The sequence below is a fragment of the Mycteria americana genome, chromosome 1, assembly GCF_035582795.1.
Source record: "Mycteria americana isolate JAX WOST 10 ecotype Jacksonville Zoo and Gardens chromosome 1, USCA_MyAme_1.0, whole genome shotgun sequence".
Lineage (NCBI taxonomy): Eukaryota > Metazoa > Chordata > Aves > Ciconiiformes > Ciconiidae > Mycteria > Mycteria americana.
Genome location: NC_134365.1, coordinates 150,714,488 through 150,732,982, shown reverse-complemented (window position 1 = coordinate 150,732,982; position 18,495 = coordinate 150,714,488). Strand labels below are relative to the sequence as shown.

The following is an 18,495-nucleotide window of genomic DNA, read 5'->3' as shown; positions in this document are numbered from 1 at the left end:
GCATGGGACAGATGAGAGTCCTCAGTTTTCAACACACAACAGCAAAAAGTTCAGCCAATGGCTTCACCCAAGTTTGACTCTCTTTAAAGCTTTGGAAGAAAACCTGTAGCTTTTAAATGAATCTGAATGGTTTTGGTATACTGTAGGAACTCTAGACCTTCATGAAGCCTCTCATGATTTCAAACTTAATTTCGAATTTAGGTAATTTAGATTTATTTCTAAAACGTACATTTTTAAATGTACCTAAATTACAATTTAAAGAAGCAATTTCCTTTTTTCATTTTCAAAGTTATCATTTTTTTATCCGCCTTGATAGAGGCCTGCCCCAGGGTATGACAAAATTTCCCTCCAGGAACAAATGGCATGAAAACTGTACCAGATGGTGATGACAATCGCTGATAGTGAGGATACACGTTATCCTATTTTTGTCTTACTCATTCATTTAATGCTTTTTTTAAAAAACAATTAGCATGCAAATACCTTGACAATAATCAGGCTGTAAGCGTGTGAATCACAGAATCGTATAGGTTGGAAAAGACCTTTAAGATCATCGAGTCCAACCGTAAACCTAACACTGCCAAGACCACCACTACACCATGTCCCTAAGCACCTCATCCAAACGTCTTTTAAATACTTCCAGGGACGGCGACTCAACCACTTCCCTGGGCAGCCTGTTCCAATGCTTGATAACCCTTTCAGTGAAGTAAAATTTCCTAATATCCAGTCTAAACCTCCCCTGGAGCAACTTGAGGCCATTTCCTCTCGTCCTATCGCTTGTCACTTGGGAGAAGAGACCGACCCCCACCTCTCTACAACCTCCTTTCAGGTGTAGAGAGCGATAAGGTCTCCCCTCAGCCTCCTTTTCTCCAGGCTGAACAACCCCAGTTCCCTCAGCCGCTCCTCATCAGACTTGTGCTCCAGACCCTTCTCCAGCTTCGTTGCCCTTCTCTGGACACGCTCCAGCACCTCCATGTCTCTCTTGCAGTGAGGAAAGCGGCGATGCGAGGCGGCTCCCTTCCCCTGCTCCCCCCTTCCTGATCCCGGGGCTCTGGGGAAGCGTGACACCTCCCGCTCTGCTACACCCTCTCCCCAGAGGCATCTCTTTGCCATGCGGCGTGGCGGCGGGAGGCATCCCTTCCCCGAATCCACCTCCTCCCTTGGCCCCAGGTGCCTGCCTGTTGGGCAGAGCCGCACACAGAGCCGTACCCTGTGTCGGCCCTCTCTCGGGCATGAAGCCCCCCATGAAGAGCGGCAGCAGCACGGCCCCGGGGGCTGGCGGGCCCCTGGCCTCAGCGGGTCTCACCCCTCGCAGGCCTGAGGGGAGGCAGCTGGGTCGGTCGCTCCTGGTGTCAAAGGCAGGCCCTCTGCAGCCTGAGCGTGCGCACGTTAAGGGCAGGGAGCAAAGGGGAACGGCTGAGCTCGGCTGCAGCCTGCGCTGACCTATATTGGTGAGAAAAAGCTGCAGGGAGGAAAGAAGCGGAGAAGGAATCAAAAGAGATGAAACTGGATCAACTAGTTGTGCTTGGACTGGAAATACTCTCATTAGAGGGAACCAAGGGGAAAAATGCGGGCAACCCATGGCTCCCTCTAAAGCAATTAAACTGCGGGCTGCGGTATTGATAACGCATCCAGAAAAAAAAACCCCAACAAACCTCAAATGCTTCCAAACAGCTTTTCTGCAGATGCCAGTCAGATCTGACAGTTATTAAGAGTTTTATTGCCATGGGTCTTCTGCCTTGAAACACATCCTTCCCCTCCCCCCAAAGCGTTCACAACAATTTCCCGCCAACCCGGACTTGATGATGGAGTGCAGAATGTATGCGAATAAAGGTCTGTGCCAGTTTAGGGCTGACACAGCGCTTCTCGTGGTCTTTCTCTGCTCTGAAGGTAACTTCTGGGTGTCTTCATTACTGTGAGATAGGCATTGCTGAATAAATGACCATCATAATAGGGGAAAAACCCCCACTTTTTTAGTTCTTTTTGTTTTGCAAAATGTTTTTTTGTAAAAAAACCCCACATTTTTATACACTCAGGAAGCTCGGATGATGTATTATAGCAACAGGAGTACGTTGTTGGTTCTTCAGTTCTCATGTTCTGCAGTAATGTGAAGAAAACGATCAATGCCTTGGCTGCTTTGACATTTTCCACAGGAAACATTGCTACATTATTTTCTTCTTACAGGGTAGCCAAGAATAGGAATCTGTGAGATGGCAGTTTTTCAAGTTGTGCTTGGCTGTATTTTACTCACTCTCTCTTTGATTAATTGATTATGGATAAAACAGCTTCTGCAGCAACAAACAGTATCACGCTCATCACAAGTTAAACAGAGAGTTATAAAAGAAAAAGTGCTCACCTCTTTGCCCTGTCTTTCTCATCTTCATCCATTAGATTGTCTAAGCAGTTTTTTCTGTTGAAGGAATGCGAGAATCATTATGAAATGTCATTTTGTTAGCTCTACTTGCAGGTTAATCTCAGAGTTGCTCTATTTCATTTTAATAACAGAGTGATGATATCCAGGTCAGATAAATGTGTCAGCAGTGCTTTATGCCACAGTCCTTGATTTTAGAAAACATCCATTGTGGATAACGTTATTCCTGAGCGTCACGCTAGCCTTAGGGGCTCCAGCCAGGGATCAAGGCTCCCAGGCACAACATGGTGCACCAGCACAGTACAAAACCAGTCACTTGGGGCGTTTTTCAGTGTGGAGGTTACTTTCTGCAAACTTGCAGGCTGGATGAGCCCTGGGGTCTGCCCAAGTTGAAAAGGCCTTTTCAGCACCCCCACGTTCCCCCCCAAAACATCCGCGGTGCAAGAGCTGGCATCACTGATGCCTCTGACTCTTCGGGTGGAGCTTGCTACTGGGAGGCTCTTCATCCTCCTCTGTGGGCCCTGACCCGAAGCCCAAAGAGACAGTCATAACTATACTGAATTACACCCCAAATTCAAAGTGTCCTCATAAATACCGCTCCTAAGCCACACTGTGAAAAAACCCTCATGTAGCCAGCGACAGACCACCTGCCTGGTGGTGCCAGCACCGAGCGTGGGGACCGTGCCATCCCCATCACTCTTTTTGCTAACCTTCACCAAAACGTTGTGACCTGCCGTCAGGTTTATAGTCCAATTGCTCCAGCAGTTTGAGCTGTACAGGGAAAGTACTCTGAGCGCAAGATGTGTCCATAAAGCCACAGAGTAAAAGTGGGTAAATTGGGTAAATTAAGTACATTCGTGTAGGCAAGGCAAAGGGAAAAATACAAAAGCAGCCCAGCTGAGGGCTGAGACCCTCAGAAACACTTGTTGCCAGCTCACTGCCTTCCTCTCCTTTGCTCCGTGGCCTTACGAGAAAGCGATGCTTCAGCCGTAACCACTTCAGCCCAAGGAGGAAGCCCTGTGCTGCCTGCAGCCTCTCACGGCACCTGGTGCCCATGTCAGAGCACAAAAGCCACGAGCTGCTGCATCCCACGCAAATATCTTCCGAACCGGCAGCACAATGCCGCTACAAACCCTGAATATTGTCGAAGTGTCATTTTCAAAGAGGCGGTGTAATGACAAGCAATGATAACACTTGTTTTCAAAAATCAATGTTTCTCGTTTAATGAGTCCTCAACATGTAAGACATGAATAAAATTGGAGGGGGGGAGGAGGGAAGTTAATTGCTATGCATTATTTAAGCCCATGGTATTTTCTACATATGACTCACATAGAAATTTGCCTGTTTAAAGAACATTTTATGAAAAACAGGAGTGAAAACTTATTGATAGTAAGAACAGTGGATAAATTCCCTCCTTCTGCTACTAGTTCTCTTACAGCAATACTCCACCTGCTCATTACTCAACAGTTAGCTAAGAACATGAAACTACCCTGTAATTTTTATCAAATAAAGAGTAATGAGGAATTAAAGCCACGGGTCACTGATTGGAGGGTAAAGCTTCTACTTCCCGGCACTCAGCTCGTTGATAGAGGAGCACAAATAGAAAATACGAAGGCTGAGGGACTGGCTTTTTTGCTTGCAAAACAGCCAAGTCAGCCATATCACAGTCCATATTTTAGACTAGGAAAATTTATAGAGCCAGCTAAATTTTATTTACCAGTATTTTACAAATACTTTAGGTGGTTATTCACCCAGTCCCAGAATCAGGCTGCTAGCCCAAGTGTGTTTTCAAATAATTCAGGCTAAAATCTAGTGAGAAAATTCAGTGGTTTTTATTGTTACTTGCTCACATCGCAACCGAAATGTTCAACTATGTTATTTGAGAATAAAGAAGGCATCAGTAATATGGCAAGGGTTAGCATTTAAGATTTTGCTGTCTTTCTTTGCTAGACCTTTGCTCAAAACGCTCTGTTGCATGCACCCTTGTTGAATCTAGGATAGGACAAGCGAAATGGGGCAGTGTCAGCAGAAGTCGCTTCCTCTAGATCCCTGAAGATTTTCCTCTACTGCACCAAGGGCTCCTCTGGCTGTAACAGATTCCCAGTAGAAAGCAGAAATATGGGGACAAGAGCTCTGGGTGGCTCTGAGGAAGGATGGGGCTGGGTGGATGGGGCAGTCAGCATCAGTGTTGCTCAGCCCCAGCTGTTTTTGAGAGGCAGAACATACCTAATGGAAAGGGGCTTCCTACAGCTGTACTCTATAAACCACCAAGGAATTACACTGCCAGGAAGCTTCTACCCTTACAAGAGAGCAACAGGTCTAACTGGTCTGTTCTGCCAAGGATTTGGCTAGATCTGTAAAGCAATCCATGGCCAGCTTCCAGTAAACGAGGTTTCTCACTGACTGACATGAAATTCTGGACCTGCTGTGCTGTTGCTAGTGTTAGACAATATCTAATTGTCATTTTGCTTCTGTTTGCTCACACAGCAAAATCTCCAGAGCATCGTAAGCATTGCTAACAGTGTTTGCCAGTACATATGTACCATATGAAATTAAAACTGTTCTCAATAAAATAGATATGACAGAGCATACAACTGCTGCAAACCGGTACTGCCATCCTTCTCCTGAGCCACACCAGATGCTGGCTTACACCTGGAGGAGAAACCCATGGCATGGAGCTTAGGTATGTGCTTAGTGGAACCTGTTTGCTTTACGTTATCCTCCCAGTCCTTCAGCTGGGAGGGTTCCAAATAGCAAACTGGAAATCTACTCTCTCAACCCCATCAGCACCTGGTTTAGGAGGCAATTCTGGCTCGTTGCAATGACAGAGGCAGGCAGTAATTGCCATGGCTCCGTGCCACGCTTCCACTGCAAAGAGATGACATAAAAAACAAGTAGCACAAGGATTTCTCAAAATTTGAACAATCCTTTCATGCTAACAAAGAGAAATTGGAAACCTATGGGTAACAACAACATGATGTAACTCCTGCCAATGGAGTATTTAACACTGACAGTTACATTTGGAGCTTCATTAATGTCATCATTATCAAGAAGGAGTGAAGGAGCTACCACTCAAAAAGATGGGAACCGCCTGGAATAAGGAGGAGAAAGCTCACGTACTCCCATCGCGACAGTACTCGGACAGACACACACAAAGATGCATACCCACAAGCAGGGAAGAGTGGCATTTTGGAAACAAAAGACTGGCTAAAACTGTTAACCGTGTACCCCTGGCTTAGTTATCAGATGGAGAATTATAGCACAAACATCCCCCCCACATTCATTCATACAATGAATAGCTGCTTGGGAAAGAAGTAATTCAGGCAGAGTGCCAGCTCACTCCAGGGACTCTCCAGAAGAAAGGTTGCACATGTTTATTTTGATACAGTCTATTCCCAGTGGACACAGAGCTTGCACCATAAAATTCATCTGGCACTGATCACCTTATCCTGCACTGGAAACACGTTTTTAAGCTAAAACTACTTCAGTTAAACTGCTCTTCTGTCTGGGTGAGGCTGGATTCTCTCCTTCCTGCCCTACTGCTCATAAGGATACAGTATAAAATGACTGATGCTCAAATGTAAGTACTCAGCTGTTGATTTCCCACTAAGTCGCCACGTGGCCAGCTAATCTCAGTTCCTACAGATCAGCCTGACATTTAACAAGAATTTTTAATCATATTTAACTCAGATGATTTAAATCAGAGACGTAAATCTCCATTAGAGGTCCTGGGATGTGCCTGGGGAAGCCTGGTGAGAAATCACAGTGCTTGTGCTCCTCTAGCTCTATGTTGGGCAGCTGGGGGGAAAGCCTGGGCTTTTCCTCCCCTTCCCTCTCCAGCACGGTGGGGTGTCTGCCTCCACCACCCCACGGGCCTGCTTGGGATATTCAGCCACTTGTCCTGTACAGGACATGCTCAGCCCCGGGAGAGGGGTGCTGCCCGCCATACCCTGGTGTTGCTTCCCACCCACCACAGATACACCTGAGCCCTCCCTCGGACCTCATCCTCAGACCACGTAGGATGCCGGTACAATACCACCATGCTAAGTAAAGATTATGATATTGCACTTGGAGAACAATCCTCTCACAGACAGGGGATGGGCAAGGGTTTTATGGAAAATTGGGACACTGGGAAGAAACAGCTTGAACTACCTTCTGGCCTCTGGGCAGACCCTCCCCGACAACTGTTAACTTTGTGAGGAGGGAAGAAACAGAGCAATAGGGTGGAGGGTAGACGTGCCCCTGTGTCTTCCAGACACACCACTCAGCCTCCAGCGCCCATCTCTGCTGAGCGTTACTTCTGCAAGATGCTGAGCACTGCCTCAACGGGGGGTTACTCTCTGGTTCCCTCTGCAAACAGGAGGAAAGAGGCTGTTAGCGAAGAGCTCGGTGTTATAAAGGAGGCACGCGGGTATGTTTGGTGGTTCAGGATTTAAAGGCCAGATCCACCCATGCATCCCGTGCATAGTGCATAGGATCCAAGACATAGGACGAAGGCACCGAAGGGGAGTACAGGCTCTGGGCACGAGGCAGTGGGGACAGTTTCTGGACAGCCACTAGCATAGGGGACAGTGCGGCTGGGTCGCTGCGCTGGCACTGCTGCCAGGTCCCCTGCCCGGGGATGATGGACAAGGTCTGATGGGCACTGTGGTCGGACAATGGTGTTGTCCCATGGGTGCTCCACAGAATGGGTTAGATGGGCATTTGCCCACACTGGGGAGCACCACCGTGGCTTGGCACTAGCAGCTGTACCCCCTTCTTCTCACTAAGGCAGAGCTCTGAAATGAAGTAAACCACAAACAAGTGAAGTATTTCCCTTCCAAGCCTTGCTGGGGGGCAAAGAGGGCAAAGAGAAAGATTAGCAGATGGGAAGTGGCAGGAAATGTCATAGGGTGACAGGCAAGAAGTGACCATCTGACCATGTTAAATGCCGTGTTCCATGTTTCTCTGATGTGGATGAAGCACTCAGATATCCCACCATGAGGGCTATGGCACGAACACACACAGGAAGGATTTGTATAAACAGAAATCAGAATAAATCAACAGATTCACAGACACATCAAACTGAACTGCACCCCTTCATCCTTATTTTTCAGATGTAAACCTATGAACTATTACAAGAACATGCTGGAGTCCATAACTAAATACAGCACAATCCCACCCGCAGCAATCAAAATTGATATATCAAAATGTAAACAGAGTAGCCTTAAGAAAACTTCAGAAAAGATAGGAAAAATCACTTTCCTGATGATATACATTGCTATTTGGGAAGGAACTGTGACTTTTCAGTGGGAGAATGGCAGTCTGCAGTTACCATGGGTCATGTAATGCTGCACTTGTAATGGGAATTACTGTTTTTACAAGTAAAGGAAAAATCCAGTAGCATGGTAAGTGTCCAGCTTTAGAGTTACGACTATTTTTGCCTGACTGTGCAGCTTAGTCTTCCTGCATTCAGCAGATTACTACATTTTGTTTATACTAGAGAAGAGGTTGTTTAGAGGTTTCCAAAAAAGAAAAGAAGAAAACTTTTTGAGAAATTATCGAACTTCATGAACCTCATGGGCTTCTCTGTGTTTCATACATATGTGTACAATGAATCTTTAGATGGTAACGGGCTTAAAGCAAAACAGACCTTAAAAAATAATCCGAATGCGGACAATGAAAATGATGGAATTTGCCATAAATTAATGCTTCACTCTTCTGAACTGGGGATGGCACGGAGATGCTCACAGGTAAAGCAGCTGAGTATTATGAGATTATGATGAAGAGAAGTAAAGGCTCAGAGCATATTCTGTTTTTATTTTTTACCATGTTCCCATTTAGTGGGAAGAGGTATTCTTTTCTGCATGTCAGAAACCTTGCACCTATTTCTGTGTGCTATTAGACAGCTTCCCCCCTCTACCCTGGTGCTGGTTGAATTTTAGGGTGTGCAGCCTGCAAACCCTCTACAGATGTGGTATAATTTGCATCAGTTTGCATCAGTGAGATGGCTGACATCAGCAGCGTCATCCTGGAGCGCGGCCAGGGTAAGTGAGAGGCATCCTTTATCTCTAGCTTGTGAGCAATGCGTGAAGTTTGTGCGGCGCTTGGGATCTCTGATGAAGATCAGTACATACATGCTTGTTATCTTTCTTATTATTATTACTGAATGACTAAAGCCATTCAGACTTCAGTGAACAGGCCAAGTGAATCCCCGGGTTCAACTGCTGCTCTGCTCTCCCTTCGCACGGCTGGAAACAGAAAGGCAAACAAATTAAACTAACATTAATCAGCAAAGACTGCCATCTGTATAACTCGGAGCACTTCTCCGCGTGCCCGTCCCCTTCCAGCAATGCTAAACAGGATTAGCCTTCCGTGGGCGGATGGGGAAAGTAGGTCAGTTCGGTAACATCGCTGCGTGCGATGAATGGAGGAGGATGTGACTGCAATGGTCTGCCGGCAGCTCTCTCGCCTTCTGAATGAGCCATGGAGACGAAGCACCTGGGCTTGCCATGGGGTGCACGAGGCGGCTCAGACCCCCGTGTCCCTGCAGGACGACACCTGCCATTGGTAGAAGCAGAGGTTTTGCAAAGCATGGCCAGTGCATTGGAGTTAATGGGTGAATTTCAACAAGGAAACTGAGGCATGGGGCAGCTAAAGACTTAGTTACTACTAGTTTGTGCACAGCCAAACATTTGTCAAAGCTTATGCGTGAGCCAAGTGGCAAGGGATGGTAAGCCATCCAGTGGAGGTATTCTCTTTCTCTATTGACTGTATTGGGTGTATAGGGATGGTGGCACGAAAGCCAAAGCTCACCTAGAGTTAACACTTGCAGGGTGTGTCAAAGGCAGCAAGAAGAGCTTCTGCTGCTCCATCAGTAGTAAAAGTTTGAACAAGGAAAGTGTCAGACTGCTGCAGGTGGGTGAGGAGGTGAATTAGTGACAGGAAACACAGGTTAAGGCTGAGGTACTGATGCCGCCTTTGCTGCAGTCTTCACCAGCAAGGTCTCCCAGGCCTCTGTGTTGGAGGCAGGGTCAGGGAGGAGCAGAAGGACCAGCAGTGGGTGAGGATCAACTCAGGGAACTTGAGGGAGCTTGAGGGAAGTTGACCCATACAAGTCGATGGGGCCCAACCACCTGCCTCCAGGGGTGCTGGGAGAGTTGGTGGTGTCCTTGCTAGGCTGATCTCTCTCATATTTGAGAGGTCATGGAGATGGGGGAGGTCCCTGATGGCTGGAGAAAGGCAAATGTTGCCCTCAAAAAAGGCCAAAAGGGTGATCCAGGGAGCAACAGGCCAGTCAGCCTCACTTCCGTCCCTGGGAAATCATGGAGTGAGTCCTCTTGGAGCACATCTCTGGACACTTGAAGGAGAAGGTGATCAGAAACAGTAAGCATGGATTTACCAAGAGTAACCTGACTGCCTGCTGTGATGAAATGACAGGATCTGTGGATGGTGAGAGAGCAGTGGATGTTATTTATGTAAGCTTCATGCTCAAAGGTAGGGCTGGCGTCATGGAGGGGACCCAGAGAGGCTGGAGGAAAGGGTTGATAGGAACCTCATGAAATTCAATGGGGACAACTGCCAAGTCCTGCACCTGGGAATGAAGAGCCTTGGGCTCTGATACAGGCTGGGGATGGGTTGACCAGTGAGCAGCTCTGCAGGAAAGGCCCTGGGAGTCCTGGCAGACAGCAAGCAGCGCGCTGTGCACGAGCCGGTAGTATGCCTTAGTGACGAGGACGGCCAACAGCACCCTGGGCTGCATGGACTGCACAGCCTGATCAAGGGAAGGGATTATCCCACTTGACTCAGCACTTGTTAGACCACATCTAGGGTAGTGTGTCTGGTTTGGGGCCCCCCATCACAGAAAAGATATACCTTAACTGGAGGGAGCTCAGCAGTGGGGGCTGGAGCACCTGCCCCGTGAGGAGGCGTTGGGGGAGCTGGGCTGGTTTGCTCTGGACGAGAGACAGCTTTGGGGCACCTTACAGCCCCCCAGCACCTACAAGGAATCAATGAAGAGCCAGAGCTGGGCTTCTCACGGTGGTGCAGGATGACAGAGTGAGAAATAATGGGTATAAGTAGAAAGAAGAGAACCATTTCTCCATGAAGACAGCCAGGCAGTGGAGCAGGCTGCCCAGAGAGGGTGTGCCATCCCCATTCTTGGAGGTTTTCAAGACCTGACTGGACAAAGCCCTGAGCAGCCTTGTCTGACCTCAAAGCTGGCCCTGCTTTGAGCAGGAGGTTGGACCGGAGACCTCCTGAGGTCCCTTCCAACCTGAATTGTCCTGTGATTCTGGATCTACTGAGCTGGCTACCACTGGGAACATCCTAAGCATATCAGTCCCCCTGAATTAGTTCCTATATTATATATGCTCCTGAAATCTATTTTATTATGCTTTTGCTCTTCTGTGCTACAAATAGGTTGTACACTGTCTCCCCTACACTGACATCCCTCCTGCTTTATAAACCTGCCATCTAGGAGAAAAGAATGCGAGATACACATCTTAACGTTGTATGTCTGTATGTCATGTGTCTGTCACGTCACTTTTAGATGATAATTTAAAAAAATATTCACTTTATGAAGGAATTAGCAAAAAAAAGAGGAAGAAAAATGCCTCTCATGAGAATGGGCCTTGACTGTTATTCTTCTCTCTCTACTTCTCATGTTCTTAATCTGTTTTAGGTATTTATAAAACTTTAATCCTCATAGTATCAGAAGTCCTGAATGTACAAAGACTTTAACATGTGTTTAACTCTATACTCCTATAAGAAGTCCCTCATGTATGAGTATCTTTGCAAAATCCAGGCCCAAATGTGGAGGTAGAGCTGCACAGATTATTTTGTGATTATTAGCTCTGAAATCTTCCCTTGAAAATGGTCTCAGTTGTATTCTCAGTTGTAAAAATCTGTTAAAGTTTATTTGCTTCTGCAAATATTTAAATAAGTAGAATAATATAACATCTGACCTATGATCTTCTGATGGTCAAATGCTCAGCCAGTACAGGCAAACTGGCAGAGTATGCGAGTATAACACTATAAAGATTTATTTGTCAAAAACTCAAGGGTTATTGTTTTGTTTGGCACGAACTACCTGGGAAACACCAACACAAGCAGAAAATCAGTCTTTTCCGATGGGACTGTTGTCAAAGTTGCTCTCTTTTTTTTCTGGCAGCAATAGCCTTGACAAGATCCTTTTAATCCTTTCCATCCAATTAAACAGGCTACAGTGGCACTAGAGTATAAAGGAGGATGCCCAGGAGCTGACATAGGTTGGTCTCATTCCCCCCACTCTTTTGTTTATTTGTTTGTTAACCATTTATGGATGGCTCTCAAAGTACCTAATTACTCTTCTTTTAAAAGCTCTGGGCCTGGGAGTAATTTCACTAACAGCAGAGAAATTTACTCCAGAAGGGAATTCTGAATTTTTGACAGTGCTGTTAAATTAATTGTCATGATTTACACCAGCTGCGATGGTGTCCCTTCCATACATAAGATGCTGAAGTAAGACGCCACACATTTCTGTGGAGATTTCAGCCGGAAAGCAGAAAGTAAACATGAAGCCCAATTTCCTTCTAGTTTTAGGCACCTAACCTGATGTGGCAGCTCCTTCTCCATTGAGCAGGACCTGGGGTGAAGGATTGTCCTCTCTCAGTGTCCTTGCCTTCTCCCCACCCTGGTGGGACCTCGCTTGCTGCTTCAACCAGCAAGAACCGGTAGGCTCAGCTCCAAGGAGTGGACCAGGACTTGAGCCAGGCAGTGAGTGCTCTCCTTGGCCTTCCCCATCCTCGTGGGTGTCCCAGCGTGGTGACACCCATGGGGACTCAGCTGCTCTGCCATTAATGGGAGCCAGAGGCAGGAGGTGTGGGGGGAAACACGACCGCTCCTGCACAGAGCCTGCAAGAAGCAACAACTTCCCTGCCCTGCGCAAGAGGCAAAGCTGTGGTCTAAATCTGCTGCTGTACAGGGGAAAAAAATCCCTATACAATATAAAGAAATAAATACAGATATCAACACCAATAATCCCATCACTTTTGTGTTAACAGTTTGATAACATATCTGCTTATAACTCACACACTGCACTAAATTTTCTGCTCTATAGTAACTATCATATCCCTGTCAGCAGAACTAAATATTTAATCATCTGGGGAGATGAATCATGAAAAGCTGTTTTGGGGAGATATTTTTAAACGGACAATTTGTTGTCATTTAATTTTGAGAACTTGCTGTCTTTCTCTTCTCAGGAGGGACCCTGCAAGCCTGTGACCATACAGACTATTGCTTGCTGTCTCCCTTGTAGGTGAATCATGTAACCTACAGGGTTTTAAGGTCATTTCTGACAAGACCAAGGCAGGAGGGTGCAGTCAGCTCAGGGTTTGGCTGGGCACCACTAAGGCTAAAGACATAGGGAGGCCAGAGACACACAACCTGCCTGGTTGCATGGCACTTTGTGGATGAATGCTCTCCGGTTGTGGTCCCCCAGTTTTGTGTTAGAGTCCATAAACCTGCCGAGAGTTCAGGCACAGCATCAGACCAAGGTTGCACCTGTATTTTGCACCATCTTGAACGTTTATGCCATTGAGTCCCTCCTACCTCAGGCTGAGCCACGCTCCAGCCGTGGTGCCGGCACGTCCCCACCGATGTGTGAAGTGCCGCTGTTCTCAGCCTCTTCATGCTACCAGTGGTTCCCATTTTTACAATGATAAAGTTTCTGCAGCATGATGTAAAATTCAAATCAGGTTTTACGAAATTAATCTCTAAGGAAAAAGGATAATTATTAAAGAGCTTCATTAGTGCTTTGCAATCTTAATTATGATAATTATATTTTTGTAGCTAATATAACTGAACTCCTGCTTTTAAATCCCATTAATGAGCAGTTTTAATCCTTCTCCTACTGGGCCAACAAAACCATAATGTTGAACTTTATATTTACACAGGGCGCTATTTTTAATAAAAGTGATGCACCGTTTACTTAGGATTTCCATTCTCTTTTATCTGCACTTTGAAGGTGCACCTTCTCCCAAGACGCAAGAAATGAAGAAGAGCAAAGATGAATTCGGCAGCTTGGGCTCGATTTCCCTTCCTGGCAACAAGAGGGCACAGTCCCTGCACCAGGACGGCAGCTGCCTATGGATATCAGCTGCCATCAGGGAAGCCTGTGACGCCGCTGCTCCCTTGGAAGCACAGAATTAAAGTCCTTTTCCTGAAGAGCCCAAGGGCTGAGCTTCACCCGCTCTGGGTCCCCGTGTGGACTTCAACAAGACCGTGCGCACCATGGGAATAGGCCGAGGATGTGACCCACTGCATGAAAGGGAGACTTGCCAGGGGGAGGAGATCAGGTAGTTGCTACAGGACTGCACTGCCGTACCAGAGCGGTCCCACGGGCGAGCCGGAGACCGAGGGGTCGCAGGAGCCCTGGTGCAGTGGCCAACTGTAAGCGGTGGTCAGGGCCAGGGGAAAAGGTGGCAGCTGGGGGGAAAGGCCAAAAGAAATGTCACCAAAATAAATGCCTAAGTTCACAAACTATTCCTCTGGTGTGTGAGCAGGAACAGGCACCTCCCCAGCCAGCTACTGCAAATCTTGAAAAGTAGTAGCAAGTGACACCAGTATAAATGGTCTTTTCTGAGTACAGTTTATAATCCCTGGTAGAGTAGAATTTGCTGCTGTGTCCTACATTATAAACCACCCACCACCACCCAGATGCAATGGACTAGTGGAATTTTTTTATGAGTCTCTTTGCAGCCAAGTATTTTACAGTTACTAACACAGAGAGAGAGAATAGAAGATCAAAGAGGGAAGAGCACACAAATTCAGATATCTCAATAAAGAAATGAAAACAATAAAGCATATATTGAATATTATCTGCCCATTAATCTCTGGAGTAAATTCAGAAAACTAATTAAAAGCTTCTACGCAGATAAACGATAAGCTTCTTTATTCAATGAGCTCAACATATGAACAAACAGAGGTTTGTGTTGGTATCATCGTTATTAGCAATTGCATTAAAGCAAATTATTTTGGCTGCGCTACTGGGAATACAGTGATTTGAAAAACAAAATGTTAAGAGACGAAAAATTCAAACCTTTACTGTATTGAGCCTATTGCATTTCCTGTTCTTTTTTTTATTTATTTCAGGTAATGATAACGATTATGGGTCAGCATGACAGAAAAATAAGACATGAATAAGAGAAAGCAAACCCAAAGCCTATACAGAAGCAGGAAGAATCTCTGCATAATCATTCTCCAGTGGAATTCCAGCTTTAAAGGGAGATATCCCCCTCCCGCATGGGCATTTCTCTAATTCATCAGTGCTTACTGCACCTTGTGTCCCTTTTTCTGCTATTGGCTTCAACACTCGCAGGGGATTTTGTCTGAATTTTACAGGGAGGTTTTGTCTCCTCAACCGTAATTGATAGATGTTCTATTTTTGTGGTGCAACACCGCTGCCTTGCGTGACGTGGCGTGGCGGTGCTGCATGGGGAGCTTGCAAGGCAGCCAGCCTTGCTCTCCCTTGGTGCTCCGGGAACAGCCCCCCTGCCAGGCACCCCTTTAGACGGGCGCGCCTTGAAAAGGGGAATCCTGAAGAACACTTAAGACAACAAATTTTACAGTTAAGCTGTGCCTTCAATTTAAATGCAGAGCCTGAAATAATTAACTTCAATGTATAGTCGGTCCTGAATCTGATTATTTAGGATCAATTAAAACTGATCTGGCTCCAGAATTCAGATATCCTCCTAGGAATCCTACACAAGGAAATAACTTGAAAAACTCGATTTTTTTATCCATAGTGCATTCCAGTGACCCAGGGCTGATTAGCATAAAAACAGCTTTAAACTGATGAAGTGGGGGAATGAGAGAGAACTATAACTGCTTTTGTTTATTTTTTTATTCGTACACCAGCATCTTCCTACTTCATATTGTACATTAAACTCTCCCTATTGACCAAAATGAAACAGAGATTCAAAAAGTCTCAGGCTAATGTCCTCTTGAACATGGGCTAAATGCAGGATATAGTCCATGGAGTGTAAAGTGCACTTACATTTTAGCATATTCACTCAGCTGCAGCGTTTCAGAAACAGAGAAGTCATTAAAAGCCCCATAGCGAAATATCAAATTATGCCTCTGCTAGATATTAACTTTGAAAAGAAAGAATAGAGACACTCTGAAAACCACAGTGAAATAGTGATGTGCTGATTCACCTCGTGCTTATGTACTGCGTGAGTTAGAACTGCAAAATAATATCTCTGCTGTGCCAAATGATATTGGTAGGAAAGCATCTTTTGGCTATGATGGGTGCTGCTTTCCATTCTGAATGTGCATTTTCCCTTTCCACTTGCAAGAAAATTTGCTGTCAGAATGTCAAATTGACTTGCTATTTTATTTGCCATCTGTGTCAAATATTCCTACAGACACACTAAGTATATGTCTATATCCCAAAAGGCCTGAGTTGTTGCACACTGCTACCTATCTTTCATAATTACCAGGGTAAAAACTAGGAGGGGAAAAAAATCTGACATAATTTTAGATCTCTACTCATGCTGAATCACATTTTATTTCAAACAGAGTGCCATGGCTATTACTGGAGCACCACATATGGAAAAATAGGACTTGAACCCTCAATGCACCATGAATTTTGCAGGTAATCTAAAAAAATCAGGATTAACTATCCTGCAGAAAGCAAGGTACTTTACATCCCATCTACTCTGTAGCCAGTACCATGACTGCAGCTCTTGTAAACATATCTGATCTGGCTTTAAACAAGTAGTGAAGCATCAATGCAGCTCACTGTAGGTCTGCTAGTTTACATATTTACCCAGTGTCACCAAAAAAAGGTTGTTTAGGGAAGCTCAATTTAGGGGAAAAAAAAGGAAAAAGAGAAAGAGGAGGAAAGAAAGAGAAGCAGTTGGCAGGGAGCTGAGACTGGGGTCAGGTCCTCTGGCTCATAGCCCCATGTAAACCAGTCGGGAGAGGTAAATCGCAGGGCTATGGGTTGAGATGGGGAGAAAAGGGAAAGTCCCATTTTCTGTTTCTAAAATCCACACAAAAAGAGGGATCCTGAAGGCAGTTTTGGGGACCCCAGGAAAAAAGCTGTTGTCACAGAATGGATTGGGATGTTCGGTCGCAGAGACGCTATTGCTGCTCCTCGTCTGGTGGGTTTTAAGCAGTCTCAAGGGTGGCTATAGAAACTGTAGCAACTTTCGTGTCTGCAGAAAATGCATTAATTTATAGAAACTGTGCCAAAGGTAGTATAAAATTTGATATCACAGCACTTCACTTTACATGACATACTTCATCCTACTGCCACACTATTTTGGGGGTATTTGGGTCTGGGGATTTTTGCTTTTAAACAGAAAAATATTTGGTTCCCTGTGGATGTTTTTCCCCCCCTCATCCTCCTTCCTTCAGATACTTCAAAAGGCAAGCTCCTGAGAAAACTTTTCTGCTGGTTCCTATTGTTTCCTACTTCAAGTGAAAAAAGTACATGATGTTAAATGTGAAGACCAAGACTTTGTGCCTGTGTAAACTTCAGAACTCTAAACCTTTCAGCTTGTGCCAATGTAAACCACCTAAAGTGCAGAGAATTAAGTACACTTTATCCTCTCTGACCATGATTGAACATGTTCCAGTCCTAAAATCTGCAGCAGGGAGTCTCTCAAATCCCCAAAAGCAGAGCGGGGCTTTTTCAAATGGGCATGAGAAAAAGAGGGAGATCCTCATCCAAATCGCAGTCCCAGCCCTTTAGCTCTCTCCTTTGAAAGTTCTCACCTTGCTGTTTCTAACCACCTCACTCTCAAGGACATGGGGCAGGAAAAAAGAAAACCTACCTTTGCTAAGCAAAATGCTCCATATTCCCTAAATTCCTGGGAAAATTGCACAGAAATTTTAATAAGCACTTTCGCAGCGCACATTGGGGTCTATGTCATCCACCCTTTTTGATGTTGTTCCGTTAATGTCTAACTGATCTGTTTTCTAGATAAACAGGTACCTTGGTCCAACCCCTGGAAGTCAAAAGGGCTAAGACGTGCATTTCGGGAACCCAGTCACCGGCTTTCTGTCCCTCAGGCAGCAACAGCCTCTCCCTGCCCTGCTTTCCCCCTGCCCATGGCACCCTGCCCCAGCACCCTCTCCCCTTGAGATAAACCACTCCCGGGGGCCATGGCACCCCGCTGCCTTCCTCCCGCACAAGCACACACCATCCCCGCTCCCCTTCGTTGTACTGGATCCAGTGCTCAGGTCAGAGGCTCTGCATTGCCCTAAATAACGTCTTGTGTGTTGGAGCTGGATATCTGGGAGCACGTGAGCGTTGCGACACCAGCCAAAGCCTGATGTACGCATTGGCCACGAGGAACTGGCGTTTGGCTGCCACTGCCTGGGTGGCCAAAAGGGTTTAAGCTGATGTTGGTCAAGGGAAGCTGGAAGAGAAAGCCATTAAAAGGCTGGCATGCCTTAGATTTGCTTGTATCTCTTTATCACTTGGAAATATTTTACTGGAATGAACCGCAACGCAGTTGCAGCTGTGCTTCAGTTGGTCCACTGTCTAGTTCTAGGCTATTTTAAAACTGACATTATCCTGAGAAATAATGAGGAGTCTTAAACTATACTGTGAAGCACGCAGTAAATTTTTAGTCGGCTAAAGAGCGAGGAGTGAAATGCAAGAGAATGTTTTTCCTGATATATTTTATCTCTCTCTCTCCTCTCTTCATGGAAATATTGATGTGAAGGATAGTAATACTGCTACTGAATTCTGACCTGCGTGGCTATAAAGATACATTACTTGCATCAGTCCAGGAGACAGTTGTCTCAATCTTGCTTCCTCTGCAAATGCAGTTATCTTGCTCTGGCACTTTGCAAAATCCTCTAAATTACTATTAAATTAAATACTTTTAATTTATGGAAGATTTCAGCCGAACTCATATTTCTGTGCCATTAATTATCAAGTATTTTACTGACTCTGGGAAAAACATTAATAAATCAATCTAAATGAACTCCCACCTTCGCCCCTGAACTGGGGATGGGTGTCATCCGTCACACTCTAACCTGAGAAGGTTATATTTCCCTTGGATTCATCATTAATCTCATTTCAAATCGTGTATTTCTGAGTGGGCTCAGGGCAACATTTTGAACCATGGGGTCTTTAAGCTAGTGATGGC

The 18,495-nt window shown here is 45.6% G+C and overlaps 1 protein-coding gene across 10 annotated transcripts in view; it reads right to left on the bottom strand.

The window, feature by feature from the left end:
• The window catches only part of NPAS2 (neuronal PAS domain protein 2), a 106,582-nt gene that overhangs the window by 51,844 nt on the left and 36,243 nt on the right, over window positions 1-18,495 (bottom strand). For all 10 annotated transcript variants that reach the window (XM_075524273.1, XM_075524263.1, XM_075524257.1 and 7 more), the window contains one exon: window positions 2,354-2,407. In XM_075524273.1, the coding sequence (XP_075380388.1) occupies window positions 2,354-2,407 (54 nt within the window). The remainder of the gene's footprint in view (window positions 1-2,353; window positions 2,408-18,495) is intronic.